Source organism: Herpailurus yagouaroundi, unplaced genomic scaffold, assembly GCF_014898765.1.
Source record: "Herpailurus yagouaroundi ecotype Mexico unplaced genomic scaffold, PumYag 191, whole genome shotgun sequence".
Classification (NCBI taxonomy): domain Eukaryota; kingdom Metazoa; phylum Chordata; class Mammalia; order Carnivora; family Felidae; genus Herpailurus; species Herpailurus yagouaroundi.
The window spans coordinates 10,724,875-10,748,108 of record NW_024412422.1 but is presented as its reverse complement, the minus strand read 5'-3'; the positions used below and the strand labels follow the sequence as shown (position 1 = coordinate 10,748,108).

Below are 23,234 nucleotides of genomic sequence, written 5' to 3'. Positions count from 1 at the left end.
GGCACTCTAGATTTTTTTTTCAAGATGTCAAAATTGAGTGTTTTAATTCATAGTGGTAATTATATGTTTACCTTATTATTTTTTAATATTAAATTTATTGTCAAATTGGTTTCCATACAACACCCAATGCTCATACCAAAAGGTGCCCTCCTCAATACCCATCACCTACCTTCCCCTCCCTCCCACCCTTGTTTTTGTTTTTTTTTAAGTTTAATCTTTACATCCAATGTGGGGCTTGAACTCACAACCCTGGGATCAAGAATCACATGCTCTTATGACTGAGCCAGCCAGCTGCCCCCAGATTTGTTATTGATTACTAATTTTCTAGTGGTCAGAGAACATAATTTGTATGAACTGAATCTCTTCAAATTTATTGAGGTTTGTTTTATCCTTAGAATATTCTCCAGGCCATAAATGTCCTGTATGTACTTGAAAAGAATGTGCATTGTATTTTGGTTAGATGGAATATTATATAAATGACAGGTAGGTCAAATTGGTTGGTAGTGTTGTTCAAGCTTTTGTATTACTGATGTTCTGTTTACTTGTTCTCTTAATTATTGGGGGATGGGGGATAGTTCTTTTTGAAATCTGTATTGTAATTGAAGATTATTTTTCCTTATGATTCTGTAATTGCTTCATTCTTTTGAAGCCTTGTTATTAGATGTATAAATGCCTAAGATAGTTATATTCTTGTTTGGCTTTTTTATTATTATGAAATGACCTTCTTTGTAATATTTGCTCTGAGATACACTTTGATATTAAGATAGCAATATTAACATTCTTCAGCTTTCTGCTGATTTGTGTTGGCATAGTATATCTTTTTCCATCCTTTTATCCTATTTTTGTTTACATATTTACATTGGTTTTCTCAGAGGCAGCATATAGTTGGGGTTTTTGTTTTTGAGCCAGTCTGAGGAGTTTGTCTTTTAATTTGGGTGTGTCAACCATTTACATTTAATGTAATTATTGATATGGTTGGGTTTAGAATACTTTTTTTTTTCTTTTAACTAGTCTCCACACCCAATGTGGCTTGAACTCAAGACCCTGAGATTAAGAGTCACATGCTACCGACTGAGCCAGCCGGATGCCCTGATAGTTGAGTTTAAATAAATCTTTTTGCTATTTATCTTTTGTGTTCTATGTGCCTTTTTTCTCTTTTTTTTTTTTGCTTCCTTTTAATACTTCTTATGATTCCATTTATCTCTTTTGTTGGCCTATTAGTTTTAACTTTATTGTATTATTTAAGTAGTTGTTTTAGGGTTTATAGTACATACACCTCTGATTTATCACAGTATCACAGTTTACCTTTAAGTAATATTGTGCTACTTCATGATTGGTATTACAATAACATATTTAATGTATTTCCTCCTAGCCTTTGTGCCATTGTCATATATTTATTTTTTAATTTATTTATTTTGGTGGGGGGGAGGGGCAGAGAGTGAGAGAGAGAGAATCCCAAGCAGGCTCTACAGTGTCAGTGAGGAGACCAACGTAGGGTTCAAACTGGGAGATCATGACCTGAGGCGAAATCAAGAGTCAGATGCTTAACCGACTGAGCCACCTAGGTGCTCCTCCCCTCCATTTCTTTATTCATCATAAATCCCCAATACCTTGTTGTTTTGTTTAAGTACTCAATTATCTATTAGGGGCACCTGGGTGGCTCAGTCGATTGAGCGTCCAACTTTGGTTCAGGTCATGATCTCCTGGTTTGTGAGTTCAAGCCCCGCATCAGGCTCCGTGCTGACAGCTTGGAGCCTGCTTTGGATTCTGTGTCTCCCTCTCTCCCTGCCCCTCCTCGACTCATGCTCGTGTGTGCTCACTCGTTCTCTCTCAAAAATAAACATTAAAAAAATTTTTTAAGTCAATGATCTTTTAAAGACTTAAACATGTCTTTTATATTTACCCATGTAGTTAATATTTTTGTATTTTTTTTCTTTGTGCAGACCCAGATTCCCACATGGTATCATTTTCCTTTTGTGTGAAGGACTTTGTTGTAGTGCAAGTTAGCCTGTGTTCTTGCAGCTTTTCTATGTCTGAAAAGGTCTTTATTTCTTCTTCACTTTTAAAAAATTGTGGTAAAATACATCTAATGAAATTCAACATTAAAAAAATGTTTATTTTTGAAGGGGGGTGCAGGGAGGGGCAGAGAGAGGACAGATTATCTGAAGCAGGCTCTGCGCCAACAGCATAGATGTTGGGCTTGAATTTATGAACTGTGAGATCATGACCCCAGCCGAAGTCGGATGTTTAACTGACTAAGCTACATAGGTGCCCCAAAACTTAACATTTCAATTATTTTAAAGTATACAATTAGGTGTCCTTAAATCCATTCACAGTGTTGTGCAATCATCACCACTACTTGTTCAGGAATTTTAATCTTTAAAGGAAATCCCATACCCATTAAGCACTCCCTCCCTAAGCAGTAACCTGATTTGTCTCTAGGTACTTGCCTATTTTCTCCTTCACTATTTGAAAGGTATAGAATTCTAGGTTGATAGCTTTTCCCCTCCCAATACTTTATTTTTTTTTTAATTTTTTTTTTAACGTTTATTTATTTTTTTGGGACAGAGAGAGACAGAGCATGAACGGGGGAGGGGCAGAGAGAGGGAGACACAGAATCAGAAACAGGTTCCAGGCTCTGAGCCATCAGCCCAGAGCCCGACGCGGGGCTCGAACTCACGGACCGCGAGATCGTGACCTGGCTGAAGTCGGACGCTTAACCCACTGCGCCACCCAGGCGCCCCTCCCCTCCCAATACTTTAGATATGTTACTCTGCTGTCTCCTTGCTTGCATTGGTTCTACTGAGAAATCTACCATCCATATCTTTGTTCTTCTGTACAGAATGTGTCTTTGTGGGGGTTGTTTTTAAGATTTATCACTGATTTTATACAATTAGATTGTGATGCACCTTTGTATGGTTCTGTGACATCAAGTACATTCATTGTTCTACAACCATCACCACCGCTGTTTCTTGTGCTTTAGGTTCATTAAGCTTCTTACATCTTTGTAGTTTTTAAGTAAATTTGGAAAAAGTTCCAGCTGTTATCTCAAGATTTTTCCCCATTTTTCTTCTCTTTGGGGGATTATTCTCTTATATTATAGGCCAAATGAAGTGCCATATCTTACTGACACTCCTCACTTTTTTGGATTCTTTTGTTTTCAGATGGGTCATTTGTGTGCTTCCAAAGTCACTGAAACCTTCTGCAGTCTAATCTGTTGCTAATCTATCCAGTTTTCATCTCAGACATTGAAGTTTCTATCTCTAGACATTCAGTTTGTGTTGTTTATATTTTCCATGGTTCTACCTAACATGTTCATTGTTTTTTCCCCCCTAGCTTCGTAAACCTTTTGTATACAGTAATAACTGTTTTAATGCTCTTGCCTGCGAATTCTATCATTTGTATAATTTCTGGGTCAGTTGCAGTTGATTTTTCTGGGTGCTATTTTGTTGTTTCTTTGCATGTCTGGTGGTTTTTTTTATTGGATGCCAGACATTCTGAATTTTACCTACTTACATGCTGGGTATTTTTGTATTACTTGTTTCTAAAGTAGGCTCCATGCTAGGCATGGAGCTTGAACTCACAACCCTGAGATCAAGAATTGGACGCCCAACAAACTGAGCCACCCAGGTGTCCCATGTATTTCCTGTATTTTTGAGCTTTGTTTTTATCTGTGGTCACTTGGAGACAGCTTGATCCTTCTGGGTCAAACTTTTAAGCTTTATTAGGTGGGACCTGAACAGGAATTAGGGCTAATTTTACTTCTCTACTAAGGCAAAACCAAAGTCCCACAAATTACAAAGTTTTCTACATTGGCTAGTGGGAATAGGAACTACTTCCTGTTCTTTGCCAGCTCTAATCCTTTTGGCTGGTTCTTTTCCCAGCCTCTGGCAGTTTCCTTATATGCTTGAGCTTATCAGTACTCAGTTGAATACTTGAGGACTCTCAAGAGATCTACAGAGTTCTCTGTAAGTCTCTTCCTCTTTGGTACTCTGCCTTGCAAACGAGCTGCCTTTGTTTCCTTTCATGCTTTGTTTTCTGAACTCTAGGAGACTGTTGAGTTCGACTTTGGGTTTCCCCTCCTCTTGCTGCTCTCTGAAAACTATCCAGACCGTAAGCTGAGGCAATGGTAGGGCCCAGCATATTTATTTTCTCTTCTCAGTTTTTTTATTGCTTGTTTTGAGAACCATACATATGTTAGGTTTTTTATTTTAGTTGTTGTGATAGGGAAATCTGGCTTCTGTTCGTTTATTGTGATTAGAATTAGAAGTGTCTTGAAGGTGTTATCTTTCTAGTTTGTTATAAAGCCTGATGACATTCTGATTTACATGTAATTTTTCCCCTTGAAGCTTTTTAGGATGTCTGTCCCTGGTATTTTTAAATTTCCCCATGTTGTAAAGTGGTGTGGATTCTTTTTCTATTCAAAGAGCTGGATACTTATCATTTTGTCTGGAACTTGTGACATTCTGTTTTTCAGAATTTTCTTATATTTTGGTTATGTCTCCTGTTTTCTCTTTGCAGAACTCCAGTGATAGTAGGACAGACTGTCTTAGACTGATCCCTTTTTCCTTTAAAAATTTTTTTTAATGTTTATTTTTGAGAAAGAGAGTGCAAGATGGGGAGGGGCAGGGAGAGAGGCAGATACAATCTGAAGCAGGCTCCGGGCTCTGAGCTGTCAGCACAGAACCCGAAGCGGGGCTCCAAATCATACGCTGTGAGATCATTACCTGAGCCGAAGTCCTATGCTCAACCGACTGAGCCACCCAGGTGCTCCTTTTTCTTTTCATATTTTTTGCCCTATGGGAGATTTCTTCAACTTTATCCTTTCATCTTTATATTAAATGGATTTCTGATATTTCCCAAACCTTTTATTCTTTCCCACAGCCTTTTCTCTCCTTAAGGGATGCAGTGATTTTTTTTAAGTTTATTATTTACAAGAGCAAGTAAGAGAGAGAATCCCAAGGAGGCTCTGCACTGCTAGCATGGAGCCTGATGCAGGACTCGATCTCATGAAACAGATCATGACCAGAGCTGAAAATCAACAGTCAGATGTCTGAGTCATCCAGGCACACCAAGATTTTAAGTAATCTCTGCAGCCAATGTGGGAATTGAACTCACAACCCCGAGATCAAGAGTCACACACTCTACCGAGCCAGCCAGGTGTCCCCGAAGTAACTTCTTTTTTGTAAGATTTTACACCTAACATGGGTCTAAAACTTACAACCCTGAAACCCAGAGTGACTCTTGATCTACCAACTGAGCCAGCCAGGTGCCCCAATGTAGTACGTTCGCATACTATGTGCCATAGTTGTTTCTTGTTCTAGTCTGTGTTATCTATTTTTGTTTGGTATTTCATGTTATAGACTCTTCCTCATCTGTTTTTTTGCCTGTCTATATTTAAGGCTGGGGCACTAAAGATGAGAAGCTTCTTTAACTGTTCACGTTCACTGTAGGGTAACAAGCTGGTGTTTTCACTGAAGAACCCCCTGCTGTGAGAATCTGTAGGTCTTATTTCTGGTTTCCTCCTGAAAGGGGTCTTCCAGTCTGCTGTGTAAACTCAGGGTGGGGCTGGGGTCTTAGCTGCTGGGTTTGATTCTCCCAAATAGGGCTTCTGACTTTCTGCAGAGTGGTGGGCTTGAACAACTGCTTCCTACATGAATTTCCAATCCTTGTTTTTCTCTTGGCAGTGGGGCCTCTAATTCCTTCTTTGCTTTGCAACGTTTTGGTTTTTTCCAAGGGACCTACAAGAAGCTTGCTGCCCATGATGTCCTCTTAAGTCATTTATTCTTTCAGTAGCTGTCCTTTGAGAAATTGTGGACTCAAATGATTTCTTTTGGTTTCATGAGGATGGAATGTGTGCTTTTATTTCCTGATTTCATTTTGTGGTTTTTTTTTGGCACGGAGGCATTGGGATTTTTTTTTTTAAGTAGGTACCACCACCCAACATGGGGCTTAAACAGAGATCAAGAGTCACATACTCTACCAACTGAGCCAGCCAGACACGCTGGTCCGCTTGTATTTTTAAGAAACTATCCATACGGTAGAACATCCCTACAGAAAAGTGCATGGTAGCATAGGGTTCACTCAACACCTGTCACCACCACCCATATCAAAAACATTACCAGGACACCAGAACACCCCTCATACTCTCTATCCTCCTCTCTGGGACCCAGAATAACCACAATCTTGACATTTTAAGATGTTATTTTTTTCTATTTTCAACATTTAAATGAACTCATTATTTAAAAGTACTCATACCATGAAGTATTTTTTTATGCTTGACTCCTCTTGCTGAACACTGTGTTTCTGACTCACCTATAGGTTGCAGGTAGCAGTTTGCTTTCCTTCCTGTATGGTATTCCATTGTGTGCCGTAACTTTTTCTACTTCAGACCTTCAACTTGTTTCTAGTTTTGGCTACTACTATTATTGCTGCTGTATTTTTACACGTCTTTTGGTGAATATGGGTGGGTGTTCTGGTGGACGTACACCTAGAGGTGGGATTGGTCTAACGGGTGTGTAGTGGAGGGCACCCAGGTTTCCAGAGTAGTTGTAGGTTACATTCCCCACATCCAGAGGAGAGTTCTGTTGGTTCCATGTCTTCCCCCAGTCCTGGTACTTTCCTTTTTGGGGGTGGTTGTATAGATTTTGTGATTTTAATTTGCTTTCCCCTGATGACTAATGAGGATGAATGTCTTCTATTATTGGATAGCGTAATTTTGAACATAGTTTTTTAAAGAAGCAACTCTTAAAGGAGATGGCCTCAGCCATCCTGGAGAGCAAATTCTTGCTGTGCTCAGCTGGGACTCTCCACACAAGGCATCCCCATCCACCCCAGCTTCTGAGTGGTGGCTTTTGCTGTTTCCAGCACCCTGAGGGGAGTTGTTCCTCACCCAAGAGGACCCTTGGTCTTCTTATAATAAAGACATAAGTGGGACACTTTCGCTAAAAGTTGGCATTTATTAAGTGTAAGAAAGGTAGGGTCAAGAGAAGAACTAAATGGGTCTGAGGACCTCCCCCTCCCATGGAGCAGGACCATGTCTGGGAGACTGGATTCTCCTGCATGCAGACCACAGAGCTCCCTGTGGGGGTGGCAACGGACAGCTGTGCACGAGAGCTGAACATCTCTCAGGAAAGCAGCCCTGAGTCTTTATCTTCTCTGCATTTCCCTTTTGTACAGTTCTAAATCCACTCTTGGCTCCCACCCCCTTCCACTGCAATTATCCGCTTGAGGAAAACCCTCCCACTGGCCTAAGAGTTCAGACTAGCTCCAGTATGAGCAGGGGGGGCAGAAGATGCAGGGTGAGGTTTAGCTTTGACCTTGGATTTCCATCCCTTCACTTATCCTTTCTGTATGACAACCAGGTTCGAGGGGCTGAATGGGGGAGGTGGGGGGGGGGGGAAGGATTAGTTGGTAAGCATGAGGGAGTAAGAATCACATCAAGTGTAGAGACAATAATTAGAAACAAATTCCTAACCTTTGGACCACACTTAAGGATCAGAGCCGCCCAGTCCAAGCAGGTCAGTCATTGTATCTTTTCAGTGAGTAGATGACCACACAACTCTTACGGTAAGTCAAAATTAGATGAAGGTTATTTATTGGTGTGACTTTTTTTTTTTTTCCTGTAGTGAGCTTCCTTTACACAGCAATGGTGTAAATAGCCTCAAACTGAATGAAAACTTTGTTAAATGCAACCATAAATAATTATAATAAATATACATCAAGTAACTTTACAGCACACGTTTTTTTAGGGCCAAGGTTTGGATCAGTCTGGACCTCTCAATGTGCTCTCTGGGAGAAGCGTGTTAGCAGCAGACATCTTACTCACAGCTGTCATCAAATCAAGTGATGGGCCAAAAGCAGCTTCCCAAAACCCCCCTTGGGGAGGTAGCTAACAATTCTGAGTCCATTTAAGGGATGGGAAGGATTGGAGGGGACCAAGAATTTAAAAATACAGAGAGGAAGAACCACTTCTAATAATCCAAAGGCTCTCGTTATGCAGAAATGAAATAGGAGGATCCTTGTCAGGACTACGTCCTGGTCTGACCCCCAGGCAACGGGGCTCTGGCCCCCAGGAGGCAGCAGCCAACCATCTTCCTTCCAAGCAAGGAGCCTGCGTGCAGGCCCTCCTCTCCAGACAGGACTGCTCCTGCATCAAACATAACTGATGCATCCAGTTTTAGCTTTTCCTTAGGTTGGGGAATCACTTCAGTAATGGTCCTTAACGCATTTCCTAAGAATAAGAGGGAGGAGATGGCTGCTAATGGCTCTAACTCTAAAATCCATACATCTTCCCAACAGGCCAGGGCCACAGCAGAGAAAGGAAAAGCACAGCTTTCTCTCCCCAGCATGCACACTCCAGAACCTTCTAGTCAGCACTCACTCAGAACCTTCAGTATTCACAATATTATACAATAAATACAGTGATGCAATTCCAGGAGAACTGGCAAGGCCCAAAATGACAGTGTCAAACAAGCCGGCATATGCTGCTCTTGAACAAAGTACCATTGGACAAAGACCTGTTTGGGGCACAAATGCACTGGGGCAGCGGGGGAGCCTGGAGCAGCTCCACCCTGGCGCACACGCTCACATGGGGCGGCGAGGGGACAAGGGGCGGGCCTGGCCAGAGGGGCAGAAGGACCGCATAGTGGTCCTTGGAAGGTCTTGGTCACCGAAGTAGACCCTGAATTGAGCAGAGCACCTCAGTCAGCCGCTCTTTTTAAAATGGGCGTGTGGCCCTTCTGTTCCTCCTGTCACCAACACTGTGGTGAGGAAGGGCCGTTTCTGAGTACAAAAGGGGGGTAGGCTTGAATCATGTGCTTTCCTGTTCAATCAGTCTCAGAAAAAGCCCCCCCCTCCCCCGAGCACTGTCCGTCCCTCCTCCTCTAGGCGTCCTGAACTCCTGGAGCTGGGACACGCCTGGCTGTGAACTAAGGTCAGAATGAACCCTTTGGTCTCCTGAGGAACATTCAGCAGGAAACTGTCAGGTCAGGGGCCCAGGAGAGACGGAGAGCAGAGGGCTGAGGGGGAAGGGACGGGCAGCCACCGGGGTGCTTTTCCTCCTGAAAAACCCAGACCATAAACAAGGTTCGAAAGCTGGAAGATGAACACAGAAAGATCCCTGTGTGTCTCCCATGTTGGGGCCCAACCCTTTCAAGATGGAAGGAGGCCTGGGGGAGCTGCGTCCAGGATCAACTCCAGCTCAAGGCAGGAGGGGCAGGGCCACAGACCTGTGAAGATGCTGTGAAGAGACAACAGGATGCTCTGTGTGGCCGGCCGCAGGCATCTCACCACCACCTTCCTGCTGGGTGGTTCCATGATGTGGAACTAACTGGGGCCTTATGGCATCAGAATCCGGTGGCCATGAGAGACAATGTCCGGGAAGATCAAATGAGACACAGGCTGCCTGGGAATTAAACTATCCTACAAACATACCACAAACAGGTGTAAAAGAACCAACCCATCACAAAACATACAAATACAAAAGGTTAAGTCTTCCAGGAAGCCCTGGAACGTGGACAAAAGTTCGGAAAAGCAAAACGTCGCCAACTCCTCACGCAGGGCCTGGAGGGAATGTGCCCTCAGTGGCAGGCTTCCCAAGCCGGCAGAGCGGTGCCTCGGTGACGGACTAACTCCGGGGCTCCCTCCCCTCAGCCACTTAGGGGGTCTTCACGGTAGTGAATGGCACAACGAAGTTTCTCCAGCATGATTTCCAGAGAGGAGTACTGGGGAAGTTTGATCATGAACATGCAGGTCTCCACTCGGATGTAGCGAGAGTCTGGGGAACCTGCAAAAATAAAACCCCCACCAGGCCAGTGTCAGAGGCTGGGCTCTGATCCCAGGGAGACCTACTGGCCGCCCTGCTTTCAGGTTTGCTTCTTTGGGTAGCTTGAAGCTAACCGAGGCCCAAGCAGGAGGAGGGGCGGGGGCAGGGCAAGAGAAGATTCTGGAGGAGAAAATGGCACAGGAAGTTGTACGGCACAGGGAGCAGATGGCTGACCTGTGAGGGAATCTGGTGGTAGACAGGTTTGTTCAGTCAGCAAAGGGTTGTTTTCTTATTTTTCTACGTTTAGAAGTTGGAAAATTAAAACATTTCTAAAAAGCCCCGTTAGCTTTTTAAAGTTATCAGAATGTAGGGGCACTTGGGTGGCTCAGTTGGTTGACTGTCCGACTTCAGCTCAGGTCATGATCTCACAGTTCATGAGTTCAAGCCCCACATTGGGCTCAATGCAGTCAGTACAATGTCGCCCCCTCTCCCTCCCCTGCTTGCACTCTCGCTCAAAAATAAATAAAACTTGAAAAAAAGAATGGTGAATCCTTTAAAAAAAAAAAAAAAAAAAAAAAACCCAGAACATAGGCCAACCTTGGGCCTGTACTGACTCTTGGCCAAAGTCAGGTTTGGGAGGCACATGACAACCCCTTCCCCTGCGCAGGCCCGTCCCCCGATTTACATTTGGGCTCAGCTGGCCACTGACGTCCCTCCCTCCTGCAGGGCCCAGCAGCCCCAGCTCCCACTGAGAGAAGGGCCTGTGCGTCCCACTCGGAACACGACAAGGGGAAGGCGGTACCTGCTGTGCCATCTGGGGGAGCAATCTTCATGGGGTAGGGGGGCACGTGGGCTGTGTCAGGGCCCCCGTCTTTGCAGGGGCAGGTGAAGGGGATGCGTTCCTGGTTGCAGGCAAATTTGATGAACTTGCACAGCTCCTCCTGCGTGAACACCTCCAGTGCCCCCCAGAAGAACTCGATGTGCTGGTCTGTCTCCATCAGCCCCACCTGGTACATGGTGTGGGCCTGGGGAAGAAAGGCCCCCGGATGTGAGCGGCCCCGGCCTCTGCTCACCCCGCACTGCCCCGGGTGGCTGCGGCGGGGAAACGGCCGCGGGACATAGGTTATGAGACCACGACAACGACAAAGGCCACGGAGGTAGTCGTGCCCGCGCCCGTCGCGTGGCTGCGGCCCGGAGACCGCGCCCAGAGCAGAGGCTCCACGAGCGTTACCCCCCCCACCCCCGCCCCACCACCGTGAACACACCGGGCAGGTCCTGTCACTGTCCCCACCAGATGTGAAGTCACTGTTCAAGGTCTCGCTGCCAGCAAGAAGCCAGCCTGGGAGGCCGGGGTGCGGCCTGAGGAATGGATGGGGCTTGGCAAGAACGGTCTTCGCCTCGGGACGAGGCTCAAGACCCGGGCCCCGGAGGCCAGCCGTCTGGGGGTGAGACCGACCCCACCGCATCCGGGCAAGTGACTCAAGCTCCGGCTTCCCCAGCTGTGACGTGGGGGGGGGGGCGCCGGGGGGGGGGGGGCGCGCGCGAGCCCCGCCCCCGGGCCCGCGGGGGGGGGGGGTCCAGGACAGGCCCCCGCCCACCGACCTTGAGGAACTCGAGGTTGATGTACGGCAGGCCGCAGGTGCGCAGCTCCATCTCCAGCGGGCTGAGCGTGGTGAGCAGCTGCAGGGGGATGACGGCGCCCAGGCCCGCCCTCACGGCCGTCACGCACTCGGCGTTCTGGAGCTCCCGCAGCCGCAGGCTCCGGATGGCCGCCGCGTAGATGTCCTTGTTCTCCCACCTGCGGGTGCGGGGGGCCCGGGCGAGGGGAAACGGTTACCGGGCGTCCTGCCTCTCCTGCCTCCGGGCGTCCGTCACCCGCCTCACAGCTGGGGCCTTCTTAATAAAGTCCCGCTGCCGAACGCACGCCACCCTTCCTGGCACCCCGCATCCCGCCCCACAGCCGTCCCTCTGGTGAGATCCATCACCTGACCCGGCGCCCAGGCCGCCCGCCCCAACGCTCCCCTCGCGCACACACTCACGCCACGGGGATGTGCCGGCCGCGGCTGCACAGCTCCACTTCCTCGCCCGTCATGGTCAGGTACGTGAACCTGCAGCAGGGCTTGGGACCCTCGGGGCTCTCGGTGGCCAGGTGCTGGGAGGCGATCTCGGCACAGAGGGCCTCTAACTCCGTCTCGTCGTTGATCTGGAGGGCGGAGGCAGACGGAGGCTAATTGCCTGTCCTGCTCCCAGGGTCCCCGGGAAGACGGAACCCGAATCTCTAGTCGGGCAGCCACCAGGCACTGTTCGCACGGGGACCACCCTTGGCCATTATGAACGTGCACGTGGCACGGGCCTGGCCAATCGGTTTGCCGGGAGTTCAGGGTTAGGTATGTGGCCCAGGCCAACCTGAGACCTAATGAAACCCAAATTGGAGGGCTTTTCCTGTTACCATTTGGAAGCGGCAACGCACTTTCACTGGTGTGGACACGACTCTAAGATGTACATCTTGTGCTACTAGGGGCCATCTTGAAACCAATTACTGAGGACATCATTTGAGCACCAGGATTCAGCCTTGCCTGAAGCCAAACCTACATCCGTGTCTAGTTTTATTTATTTTTTACGCGTTCGTTTTTGAGAGAGAGAGACAGACACCGAGTGTGAGCAGGGGAGGGGCCGAGAGGGAGACACAGACTCGGAAGCGGGCTCCAGGCTCCGAGCCGTCACCACAGAGCCCGACGCGGGGCTCGGACTCATGGACCGCGAGATCGTGACCTGAGCAGAAGTCAGAAGTTTAACCGACGACGCCATCAAGGCGCCCCGATCCATACTTAGTTTTAAAAGCAAATCATTTAAAGACGCCAAAATTAGGGTCCAAAAGACACCAGGGAGCCCGCTGGGCTACTGAGCAGATGCTGGGGTCTGGCCCAGAGAAGAACAAACTTGCCCTTCTGGCACGTTGAAGGGGACTGGAACGAGCACCACAGGTTCAGAATCTCTCTGCCTGGTCTGTGCGCCCCAACCCTGCTGTAGCCTGGTGTCCCAACTCGCTCCGTGGCTCTGCCCTGCGCCTTCGGAAAGAAGTCTCGGCTGGACGCTCTTCCTGGACACTGTCTCATATCCCCCCGCGCACCCCAGGCCCTCGCTGCTACCCGTAGCCCCAGGAGGACTTCTTGACGCAGTGCCGGGCAGGGACTCCTAAACCCCTCGCCCAGAGCGGCCGTCCCGCGTTGACCTTTTAGATCACTCCCTGTCAACCCCATTTCTGCCACTAATCCGAGATCCTGGCTCTGGTGCGCCCTCATGCCGGCTGCCCTCAAGTGGCGGCTCAGGGGAGGAGGACAACAGACAGCCTGGCCACGAGGCCCCTCAGGGGGCCCCCGGTTTTGTGCCTCCTTCGGCCGGGGTTCCCGTCGAGAGCCGCCTCGGCCCGGCCTCAGTCTGCTCCCCTGTGAACACAGGCAGCGGGGGAGTCAAGGGGCAGGGCCGGGGCAGGGGCACCACCACACTCTGTCTCTAGCTTGAGGAGGCTTCTCAGCCAGACGGGCCCAGGTTCCCCCCGGTGGCTCTGTTCCCAGCCCACCCTCCTCTCTGAGCCTCCCTTCCTCCCAGCCTCGTCACGAGGACTCGTGCACACAGCCCTTCCGAACAGGGCCTCGCGTATCGGGAGAACAGCCTGGAAGCTTCCCATGGCTGGGGCGAGAGCCCAGAGCCCGGCCCACGGCAGGCTACCACGACGCTAACCGGTGGACAGACCTGAAGGGGTCCCACGGGCCCAGCTGGCAGTCTGAGCGCCGACCACACCCCCGCCAGGGGGCCGGTCAGACGTGGCGAGCTCTCACTACCTCTCGGCGTTCCCAGGCACGAAGCGGACAGCTACGTTCCCAACTCTGTCCCTGGCCAATCCCAGGTGACCCCCAAGAGCCGGTCTCCTGTGCTCTGAGGCCCTGAAGCCAAACTCTCTTTTGTTTATTTTCGAGAGAGAGTGTGAGCGGAGGAGGGCCAGAGAGAGAGGGAGACACAGAATCCGAAGCAGCTCCAGCTCTGAGCCCTGATGCGGGCCTTGAACTCACAAACCAGGAGATCATGACTTGAGCGGAAGTCGGACACTTAAACCACCTGAGCCACCCAAAACCAAGCTCTTAAAAGTGAAAGTGGGTCCACTTGTAGGAGTCCCCACCCTGACATCCCTGCCTGCTCAGTCAGCTGCCGGGAACCCTTCACCCCTGTGTCCTTGGGAGGCCCAACAGCAGCAGATGGGCAGTGACCGATGTGCCCCATCAAGCAGGAAGAGAAGCCAGAGAGGCTTCTGTCCCCACAAAGCAAGCCCGGCAGAGACAGCTCACGTTCCCTAACGTTCTCTGGGAGACCCCGATCGGTCCTTGGGGGGAAGCCTGGGCTCCCGGGGTTTGGAGGCCCAGCAAATGGCAGATCACAGAGGCAGCCACGAGCCCCGGGGACACTGCTCTGGAGTGCTGCTGTCCCCAGAATAAATGCCTCACTCACTTACGCTCTCAAATTTCTTGACGTAATTGTAGGTGAGTATGTCTGCTTCCTGCAGGTCTTGGTCAGGGTCCAGAGGCTCACCCACCAGAGTCTTCCAGAAGGAAGGCAGGAGGTCCAGGGGAAGAGGGACATCTGCTCGAATCGCAATCCCCAGCAGCTGGCCCAGGAAGTGCAGGAGCTGCTCTTCCCCGTAGGTGATGGGGCTGGGGGTCAGGATATACTTGCCCTGGACACAGAGGCAGAGATGCAGCGACTGCCGGGCGCCTCCCCTCCTCCCCGGGAACACAGGTCCCGGCCACTGCCCCGCCATGGCCCGCGCCTCGGCCGTCTTACCTTGTTTTTGTTGACGGCTGAGCTGGGGCACAAGAGCAGGAGGGACAGTGAGGAGCTCTGCAGCTCTTTACACACCTGCCACAGGAAGTGCCGGAAAGAGCCGCCTGCGGGACACATGGAGGCTGATGGGCATCGGGGGCATCGGGGGCCCCGCCAGCCCGCCCGGCCCACCCGGCCCGCCAGGAACGGCAGCTCCTTTGCCGGCCTGAACTCGGCTGCGGCGGAGACAGAGCTCGCCTGAGGGTGGGGAGACCTGGGGTCAAGTCCTGCCGGGCCACTCACTGGCTGGGTGACACCCAGGTCATCACTTCTCAGGGACCCAATCCGTCAAAGGGGGACAGTCACCGTACCTACGTCGCACGCTAGTTTCAAGGAGTCAGAGAGACCGGACGCAGAGCCCTGCGTATCTGGCACTGCCGGGAGCTTACACGGATCCGCGGGCTCGTTTAATCCGCCTCCGTCGCTCCGGGTTGCACCAGGAGTGGGGCCGCCCGTGCTACTCCGTGCTCCCCTCCCTCCCCCCAGGCCCAGGTGCCCAGCGTCTATCTGTTCGGTGAGCAGCGTCCAGCCGAACAGCCTGACGCACGAACGCCCGCAAAGGGCAACCGGCGATCATCAGCATCTCTGCTGCCGTCATTCCAAACGTGCCTGCGGTTTTCTTGCCGACTCCTCTCTGTGGCTGGATCCCCTCTCCCCTGTGCACCCCCTGTCAACGTCCTAAGGTCAGGAAGCTCAGAGGACAGCCGTGCGTGCCCACTGCTTGGTCAGAGCCACGCACAGGACGCGCCTGGGGACAGATGTCCTCACTCAGCTTCCACGGAGAAGCAGGAGACCCCGGCCCGCTGAAGCCGCCAAGGGCTGGGCTTGGGAATCGGACAGACCTGGCTTTGAACCCCAGCTGGCTGCCCGACCTTGGGGACACTACTTGGGTTGGCAGCGTCCCAGTTTCCCCACCGGTCCAGTGGGACGAGGCCGGTCTCCTGTGCAGTGTTGGTGCTGTGAGGAGTGGAAGGTGCTGAGCACGCGGTCCTGAGAGCCAGCTGTGCCCGGAGCACGCTACGGTGCCGGTTGGTGGCTCTGGCCAGGCCCCCGAAACCGGCCCCCGGGCGGGGAACCGGTGCTTGCCAGGGACCTCCGCCCAGTGCCGTCCCAGCTTGGGGACCCCACCTCTGGTGAGCACTAGGGGGGTGCCCTTCGTGCCGAACGGACACAACAGAGACACCCTCGGTTTGGGTCGGCCCTCTCCCCCGGGAAGGGCCGCTGGGCTCAGAGTTCGGATGTGTCCCATGGGAGACGGGGGCACTGGGGAGCCCTTCGGTCGTCCTGGCTTCTGCAGAGCAGGCTAACAAGGACACGGCTTCCTTAGTCTCGCCAGTGGGGGGGATTGTGGGCAGTTTAGACTAAAAATAATTCCAAACATGTTCTCATTTTCAACACAGCCTCCACCCGAACTGGCTGCAGAGCCCGGCGGGGGCCGCCACTTACTGGTGCCATGGACCTCCTCCCCGGTGAAGCGGATGTTGAAGGCGTAGGTGGGGTCACCGCCACTGGCCAGCTTGACACAAAGCTGGGATGAGGGCACCGAGGCCAGCTGCCTGGCAGCCTGGCAGAAGTAGGAGTTTTCAGAAGCTCTGATCTCCCCTGGGAAGAGAGAGGAACCAGTAACCCCCCCCCCCCCCACCAACCCCCGCCCCGAAGCACCTTCCTCTCCTTCCTCTGCTCTTCCAGCCCAGGACGGACACCTGGCCGGGCCTTCGCCTGCCTCCTGGCCCTCTCCCTGCCCCTGGTTCTGCCGCCTTGCCTTCTCTCCACTTTTGGAACATCTTCGTGCCTTGGCCGTGTGGCTCCCAGCCTTCCCTCTGTCCCCGGGGAGGGGGGGGTGTCCTCCCCATCTGTCCTCTCCCCTCCAGTTCGTGTCATTTGTGGCACGTGTGGGTTCTCGTGCCGTGGCAGACTCCTGGCTGCCTCCCCAGCAGCCACTCGCCCCAGTTGCTTCGATGCCAGAACCCCACTCCAGCAAAGCCCACGGCCAACCAGAGTTCAGCGTACACATCCCAGCCTCCCCTGCAGTTAGGTGTGGCCACGTGGCAGGCCTCCCGGGAGATGGGAAGCCAAGGCGAGCCTCCAGGAAGTGGAGAGCTCCTCCCCTCACTCTTGCTGCCAGGAAGGCAGGCTCACTAGGGGACCCTGAAGGTGGGAGTCACACACTGGGGCACTAGAGGAGAAAGACGAAGCAGCCAGATGGATATCTGGACTCCCTTCTTCTAGAGGCTTCTTTTCTGTGCAAATCAACTAAATCCTTTGTTCAATCACAGCTATGTTGTATTTTCTGGTCTGTACAGCTAACTTTACCTCCCACGATTTCCAGGGGGTCCAACGTGATCTCTGGAGCTGCATGGTCAGCTGTCCTCTGTGCGGTGGCGTTTAGCACCCGATTCATGACCGTCACCTTCGTGTCGTAAAAGATGAGCCCTGCGGGGAGGAATGTGGGAGAGAGGCTGGGATGGGGCTGCTCGCCTTCCTTCCCTGTGGCCTCTGAGGCCCGGCGGAGGACATGCTGTCCCCTTTGGGTCTGTCTAGCCTCTCCTGGGATGCCCTTCAGGCCCCTGAGGCACTCAGGTGTCATAGTCCTGACCTTCCAGGAGGCAAGTTCATAGTATCTGCTCAAATGGTAACGCACGAACCTTGACTCTGTTGTGCCCAGGAACACCTAGTTGGCAGATAGCGAATCAGAGCCTTATTATGTATTTCTAAATAACCCGAAAACTTTTTGTTTTTAAGCTTTATTCACTTAAGTAACCTCTACCTTCAGCATAGGGCTTGAACTCACGACCCTGCGATCAGGAGCCGCGAGGTCTTCAAACTGAGCCAGTCAGGAACCCTTGAAAACTTTAGAAAATTTAATTTTTCAAAGCATAGCTGAAGTAACCGCTCTTGGCTGGGAGCGCCGTTCCTGGGGACACACGTAGGTCACATGTAAAGGAGAAGGGTCATCCCGGGCAGTTGCTGGGTCTGGCCGCGGCGGCGGGCGCAGGCACTGACCTTTGGCCTCCTTCAGCAGGGCGGCGATGCTGTGGGCAAACATGGGGGTCTGGCGCAGCTCCACCAGAGGCAGGAAGAAGGTCTCCAGCGTGGTGTTCAGGGACTGGAGCAAGGCGAACCGCAGGCGCAGGCTCTCGACGGGCACGTCTGCAGGGCACGGGGGGCGGTCAGGCCGAGACTCTCGGTCACGAACAGACTCAAGTGGCCCCCATCGTTCGAAGCGGCCATCAGGAGAGGGTACTTAGGGGGGACCGGGAGGCTCCCGCAGGGGATCTCATCCCCGACACCCAGAGACGCTCAGCAAGTGGGGCCCTCAATCTGCCGGAGCCTGTGCGGAGCAGAAGCAAAGGCGGGAGGCCCCGCCTGGCCAGAAGGGAGGCTCGGGCGCTCGGGGAATCCGAGGGCGCCCCCTCCCACTTTGGCCTATCTTTGGGGCCCTGCAGAGCTGCTATTTTTAATTTTCAACTTCAAAATAATGAGACTTCTAGGAAGCCACAAAAATAGTACGGAGTCCCGGGTACCTTTCATCTGCTTTCCCCCAAAAGCGACACATGTCAAGACCTGGACACGGAGATACTGGCACACTGTCTTACTTGTTCACGCTCACGTCCGTCTCCTCTCCAGCTGGGAGAGATGGACATCGGGACCACGTCTGGCCCACGTTTACCTTGGAAGTATCAGGAAGAGAGCAAAGGCCCAGGCCGTGTGGCTGAGCAAGAGTGGGCAGACTCAAAACCGCCTGTGGCACACACGTGCACAGGCACAGAAACAAGCCCAGCGGTCACCTTCCACGGACGGATTTATGGAGAACGTCTGTGGGTGCATTTGTGGGTGCACACGCACTCCTAGCTTTTAGTAAAGACACCCCGCGCGCTCTCCTAATGGAGAATGCTTCTAATGTGCGGCCAACTCTGAGCCCCGCCCCCTCGCCACCGACTCCAGCAGGGCATCCACCGTGACCTCTGGGCGGAGGCCTGGGTGCGGTGATGGGGCGTGGTCTCCCAGCAGCACCCAAGGCTTCCTTGCACCGAGCACACGGTGAGGCCTTGTAAACTTTTAGCTCGGCCACAGTCACAGCTTCGTGCCTTTCTCTCCCTCTTCTTTGCCCACGTGGCTCACGGCAGGCGCGCCTACCCCGGCGGCGGCGCAGGGGACGGTCCCCGAAAGCCAGACCCCCGGGACCCACATACTCAGGAGACAGGCCACTCTGGGGTCGGCGGCGTCTGCGGGGTCCAGATACACCTCGTGGGGGTGGAGCCTCGCGGGCGTGATGGCGAGATGGCGGCACAGCCGGTTGATGTACTGCACGAGCGCCACGTCCATCTCCAGCGTCCACTTCCTTGAGGCCTTGTGCGCGTGTCGGACATCGATGCAGGCACACCTGGGGCCGGGGGAGAAGGGCGAGGTGGGGCGGGGCCGCCGGGGATACCGGGGACTCCTCCTCCCTCCTTGGGACGCCGGTGGCGACCCAGCGGGAGGAGGGAGCAGAGCAGGCCTTAGGGGCGTAGGGGCGTAGGGGCCTAGGGGCCGGAAGGGCACATCCCTCCTGGGGTTTGGCAACGCGCGCCCCCAGGTGCTCCCTCCTGCGCGGGGCGAGGGCGCCTGGCTAGGGCTGGGGCTCGGGAGCCCTTGGGCTCAAATCTCGGCCACCTGGCGACCTGGGCCACAAAGAAGCCTGCTTTCTGAGCCTCGGCTTCCTCACCTATAGGATGGAGCCATAGCGGCGGCGCTGGCCTCATGAGAGCTCGCTGAGGGCGCGCACGGCCAGGGCCCGAGAAGCCACCGGCCGCCGGCCTCACTGAAGCCGTTACCCTCGGCCAGCGGCCCCGTCCCAGGGTTGGCGCCGGGAGCTACGCCAACAGGCAAAGGTGTGTTTGTGAGGGCAGCGCTTTAACTGCAGCCACATCACACACGACACAAGTGCCCACGGCTACGGGACCGCGGAGTCCTCTCCTGCGGTGACACTGAATGATGAGGAAGAACGAAAAAAAAGGCAGACGTCTGGTCTGATCCCACTTCCGTAGCACTGAAAAACTCTACCCCCAGAAAATGTTGGGAGACACGTTTACAGAAGCCCCCTGGGCACCGAATCACAGGCCCTCTCCCCTGTGCCTGCCTATACTGCATGGGCTTTTTATTACGCGTGCACGTCCTTAACCTACAAATGTTCAGCTGCTCACCTGAGAGAGGCAGGCAGGCTGGTGGGTGGATGGGTGCCTTAGCTCCAGAGCTTGCAGCACCTCAACTGGGGCACGTGCCGCACAGGGTGCATCCTGCCAGGAGGGCCTTCCTCGGGGCAATGGCAGAACCTCTCCGGACAGGCCTCCTCCCTCCTACCCAAGCAGCGCTTAGAGAGCGAGCTTCCTCTGTGGGGATCCCCTCACAGCCCCCCCACACTGGCTGCCCTTGGGCCCGGTGTCGGAAGGGGCTCAGGGCACAGGGTGGCCCCGTGACACGCCGGAAACGAGCCCTTTAGCTGCAACAAACACGTCACTTGGAAATCCGGAAATCCGTTTGTAGTCCAATTTGCACCCTTCCCACTTCAAATGCACTTTCTAGTCCAAAACAGGTGATTCTACTTTTCAAAAGCCCCAGAGTTCTCTCCCCTACTGGCTTAGTAAGAAACTCATTCCTGCCACCATGATGCAGGCCCATCCAGGGATGGACCCGGAGCCTTCCGTGAAGGAACAAAATGGCGGAACCAAGCAGCAAATGGCTTCTGAATCCTGAAAGTGGCTTTTTAAGCCACTCTTTCCCTGATGCCGGGCACACCTTGCTTTGAGCGCCAGGGGTGAGCGCTGGAGTAGGGTAGGCAGGTGTCTTCCAGTTTGCAGACGTCACGCCTGCCTGGGACTCCCTTATGGCTAGAAAGGGGAAACCATCCTTGTCTGGCCCTGGGGACCTGGCGGGCAGTGACCTTGCTGCGCTCCTGCCTGGGAGGGAGAGAGAGTGGGCAACAGAGACTCGGAGACAACGCGGGACTCTGAGGAACAAAGGGTCTTTGGAAAGAGAAATCATTCCTGTTAGGGGCTGAAGCGTATCTCCCCCCCACCCCTTTCCTAATGAAGTTAAAGGAGGTCATAAGGGCGGGGCCCAGACCAGCAGACTGGTGTCCTCATCAGAAGCGGGCAGGCAGTGGCCCGTGTGCGCACAGTGAGAAGGTGACCTTCTGTCCATAAGGCAAGGACAGAACTCAGGAAAAACCAACCCTGTTGAGCCCTTGACTTCCAGAACTGTGAGAGAATGAATTTATTGTTTAGAACAGAGTCTGTTTCCAAACAGGTTCTAACACCCACTTTAATAATTATGAAAAATTTGAAAATAACTCAGTAGGCATTAAGAAAGGCAGACAGAATGGTTCCCTGGAAGGATTTTCTTGGGAATACATCCGGTGGCTGAAAACGATTTTTTTTTTAAGAGAGAGATAGCACGAGAGCAGGGTGGGGGAGAGAGAGAGAGGGAGGGAGGGAGGGAGAGAGAGAGAAGAGCGAGAATCCCAAGCAGGCTTCACACTGAGCGTGGGGGGCTCGAACCCATATCCCTAGGATCATGACCTGGGCCAAAATCAGGAGTTGGACACTGAACTGACAGAGCCATCCAGGTGCTCCCCCCCAAAAATTTTTATACAAGGTATCAACTGGGTTGAGAGACATAACTTCTTACCTCTCAAAGTGAAGGTCATAACCGCAGGATAAAATCGCCCTCCAGACGCTACGGATGTCTTGCTTGGCTCGGTCAATGACAAACTTGTGAAATCCTTCCAAGGTCAGATACTTCTCCTCAGGGACTGATGGAGAAGCATTCAGACTGTTAGGAGTTTGGTAGAACCTCCCACTGCAGGGGCCCCACTACATGCCCTCAGACGTCTCTGGCAGGGCCCGATCCACATAGTGCCCACCTCCCGCCCCTCCAGGGTCCGTCACCGACCTGACACAACCTGCGACCTCATGAGGTCAGCGAGCCACAGCCTGACTCTTCTCCAGCTCTGCTTGGGGCCTTTATGAAGCTCAAGTTCTAATGCCCAGTAAGTGCCTTCTGGAAGCGAATTTCTAAGCAGATCTCCAGATCTTTACTTTCAATCACCATCATCTACTTTTCATCTTGGATACATGGTATTTTGGGAGCTGCTATGCTGACCTCCATAAATTCACAAAGATGGCATTGAGGCCCTGCCTCACCTAAACCCCAAGGGAGCCCAGCCAGTCAGACAAATGCTGGGTCCAGGGGCCTACCAGTCTCCAGACCCAAGTTACTCATTCACCTTCTTGTTTTTTGGTGGGTGACTTCTCTGGGTCCTTCTCATCTGGCTTGCTCTTTTCTGGGGACTTTGGCTTCACAGTTGGCTTCTTCTCACTTAAGGCAGTCCTGCTATAGACCAAAGCACTGCAATCAGAATCCCTGTGCCTACACCTTGTCCTGACAGAGGACATGCAGAGCCTCACAAGCCCATTAGTTCAGACTAACCCCCCCCCCCCCCCGGGCACCCCCCACGGCCTGCAGTTCCCACAGGGCTGGGCTCAAGACCAGCTCTGTTCTCACCAAGGGGTTTACTGAGCAAATTAGGACAAAATGATGCCTTAACTATGAAAACTCTGAAAGAGATGCTTTTTGAATGTTCCTTCTACATACTTTTGAGCTGCACAAAGAAGCAGTCACTAGTCAGATGTAGCCAAAGTTTAAAATAAAATAACAAACTCAATTCCTTGATCATACTGGCCACATTTCAAGCGCTCAGTGGCCACCTGTGGCTAGTGGCTACCGCATTCAACAGCACAGACAGGGAAACAGCATAGATTTCCATCACAGAAAAGTCTATTGTACGGTTCTGGTTTGTAAGCACCACTTATATATAATTAATTAATGAAAGGACAGTTGATTTTTCTGATCCTTTAAGCAATTCCTCTAGAGACTCCTGCTAGGTCACACTTTGCTATCAAAGATTCAGTTTTGAGTTCCTGAGAGTCATCTGCCTATGTCTGCAGAAAATTCTGTTAATTATGTGTGCACACCCACACATGAAATACTATGGCGCTATAAAAAAAAAAAAGGGCACGAAGTTATTTTTGTGTTGATACGGGGTCATCCCCAAGATTAGCAGTAAATGGAAACAGCAAGGGGTAGGCCCTGTGTACAGTACGGAGACATCTGGGAGAACGCTCATGTGCTTGTGTGTACACAGGAGAGTTCTGGAAGGCTCTGGAAGTAACACTGGCAATCTCACGGAGGGCGGCAGGAAGGCTTAGATGGAGAAGAGGTGTCGCTTTTGACTGCATATGCTGTTGAATTTTGTACTACTTTAAAATTTAAGAAAATAATACATATGCACCAATAAAAGGTTATACACTTAACTGTTAAAAGCGGGTTGCTATATATGAAGTAACGATGTGTTTTTAATATGCATTTTACAGTTTTTCTGTATGACCTATGCATTCTTCGTGTGGTTAAAAGAAGTCAGATTTTTTTTTTTTTTTTTTTTAACAATTCTGTGCATTTTGGATGTCGTATTGCTTCAGACTGGCCTGCTTTCCAGCCTGCATGGTCCAGATTTTACTACACTTTTGGGTAAAATGGAACACTGTGTCTCTGAGTC

General features: G+C 52.0%; 1 protein-coding gene across 5 annotated transcripts in view; it reads right to left on the bottom strand.

Annotated features, from left to right (window-relative positions):
• Nucleotides 1–7,564: 7,564 nt before the first annotated feature.
• Nucleotides 7,565–23,234, bottom strand: part of HECTD4 (HECT domain E3 ubiquitin protein ligase 4) — a 189,591-nt gene continuing 173,921 nt past the window's right edge. For 4 of the 5 annotated variants that reach the window (XM_040443841.1, XM_040443843.1, XM_040443844.1 and 1 more), the window contains exons 65-76: nt 21,906–22,012; nt 21,308–21,431; nt 18,835–19,025; nt 17,645–17,791; nt 16,955–17,074; nt 16,088–16,243; nt 14,603–14,706; nt 14,274–14,495; nt 11,806–11,969; nt 11,369–11,564; nt 10,569–10,791; nt 7,565–9,787 (exon numbers count right to left, since the gene is read on the bottom strand). In XM_040443841.1, coding sequence (XP_040299775.1) covers nt 9,651–9,787; nt 10,569–10,791; nt 11,369–11,564; nt 11,806–11,969; nt 14,274–14,495; nt 14,603–14,706; nt 16,088–16,243; nt 16,955–17,074; nt 17,645–17,791; nt 18,835–19,025; nt 21,308–21,431; nt 21,906–22,012 — 1,891 coding nt within the window. In that variant the 3' untranslated portion in view covers nt 7,565–9,650. The remainder of the gene's footprint in view (nt 9,788–10,568; nt 10,792–11,368; nt 11,565–11,805; nt 11,970–14,273; nt 14,496–14,602; nt 14,707–16,087; nt 16,244–16,954; nt 17,075–17,644; nt 17,792–18,834; nt 19,026–21,307; nt 21,432–21,905; nt 22,013–23,234) is intronic. The other variant, XM_040443842.1, reaches the window with a different exon arrangement.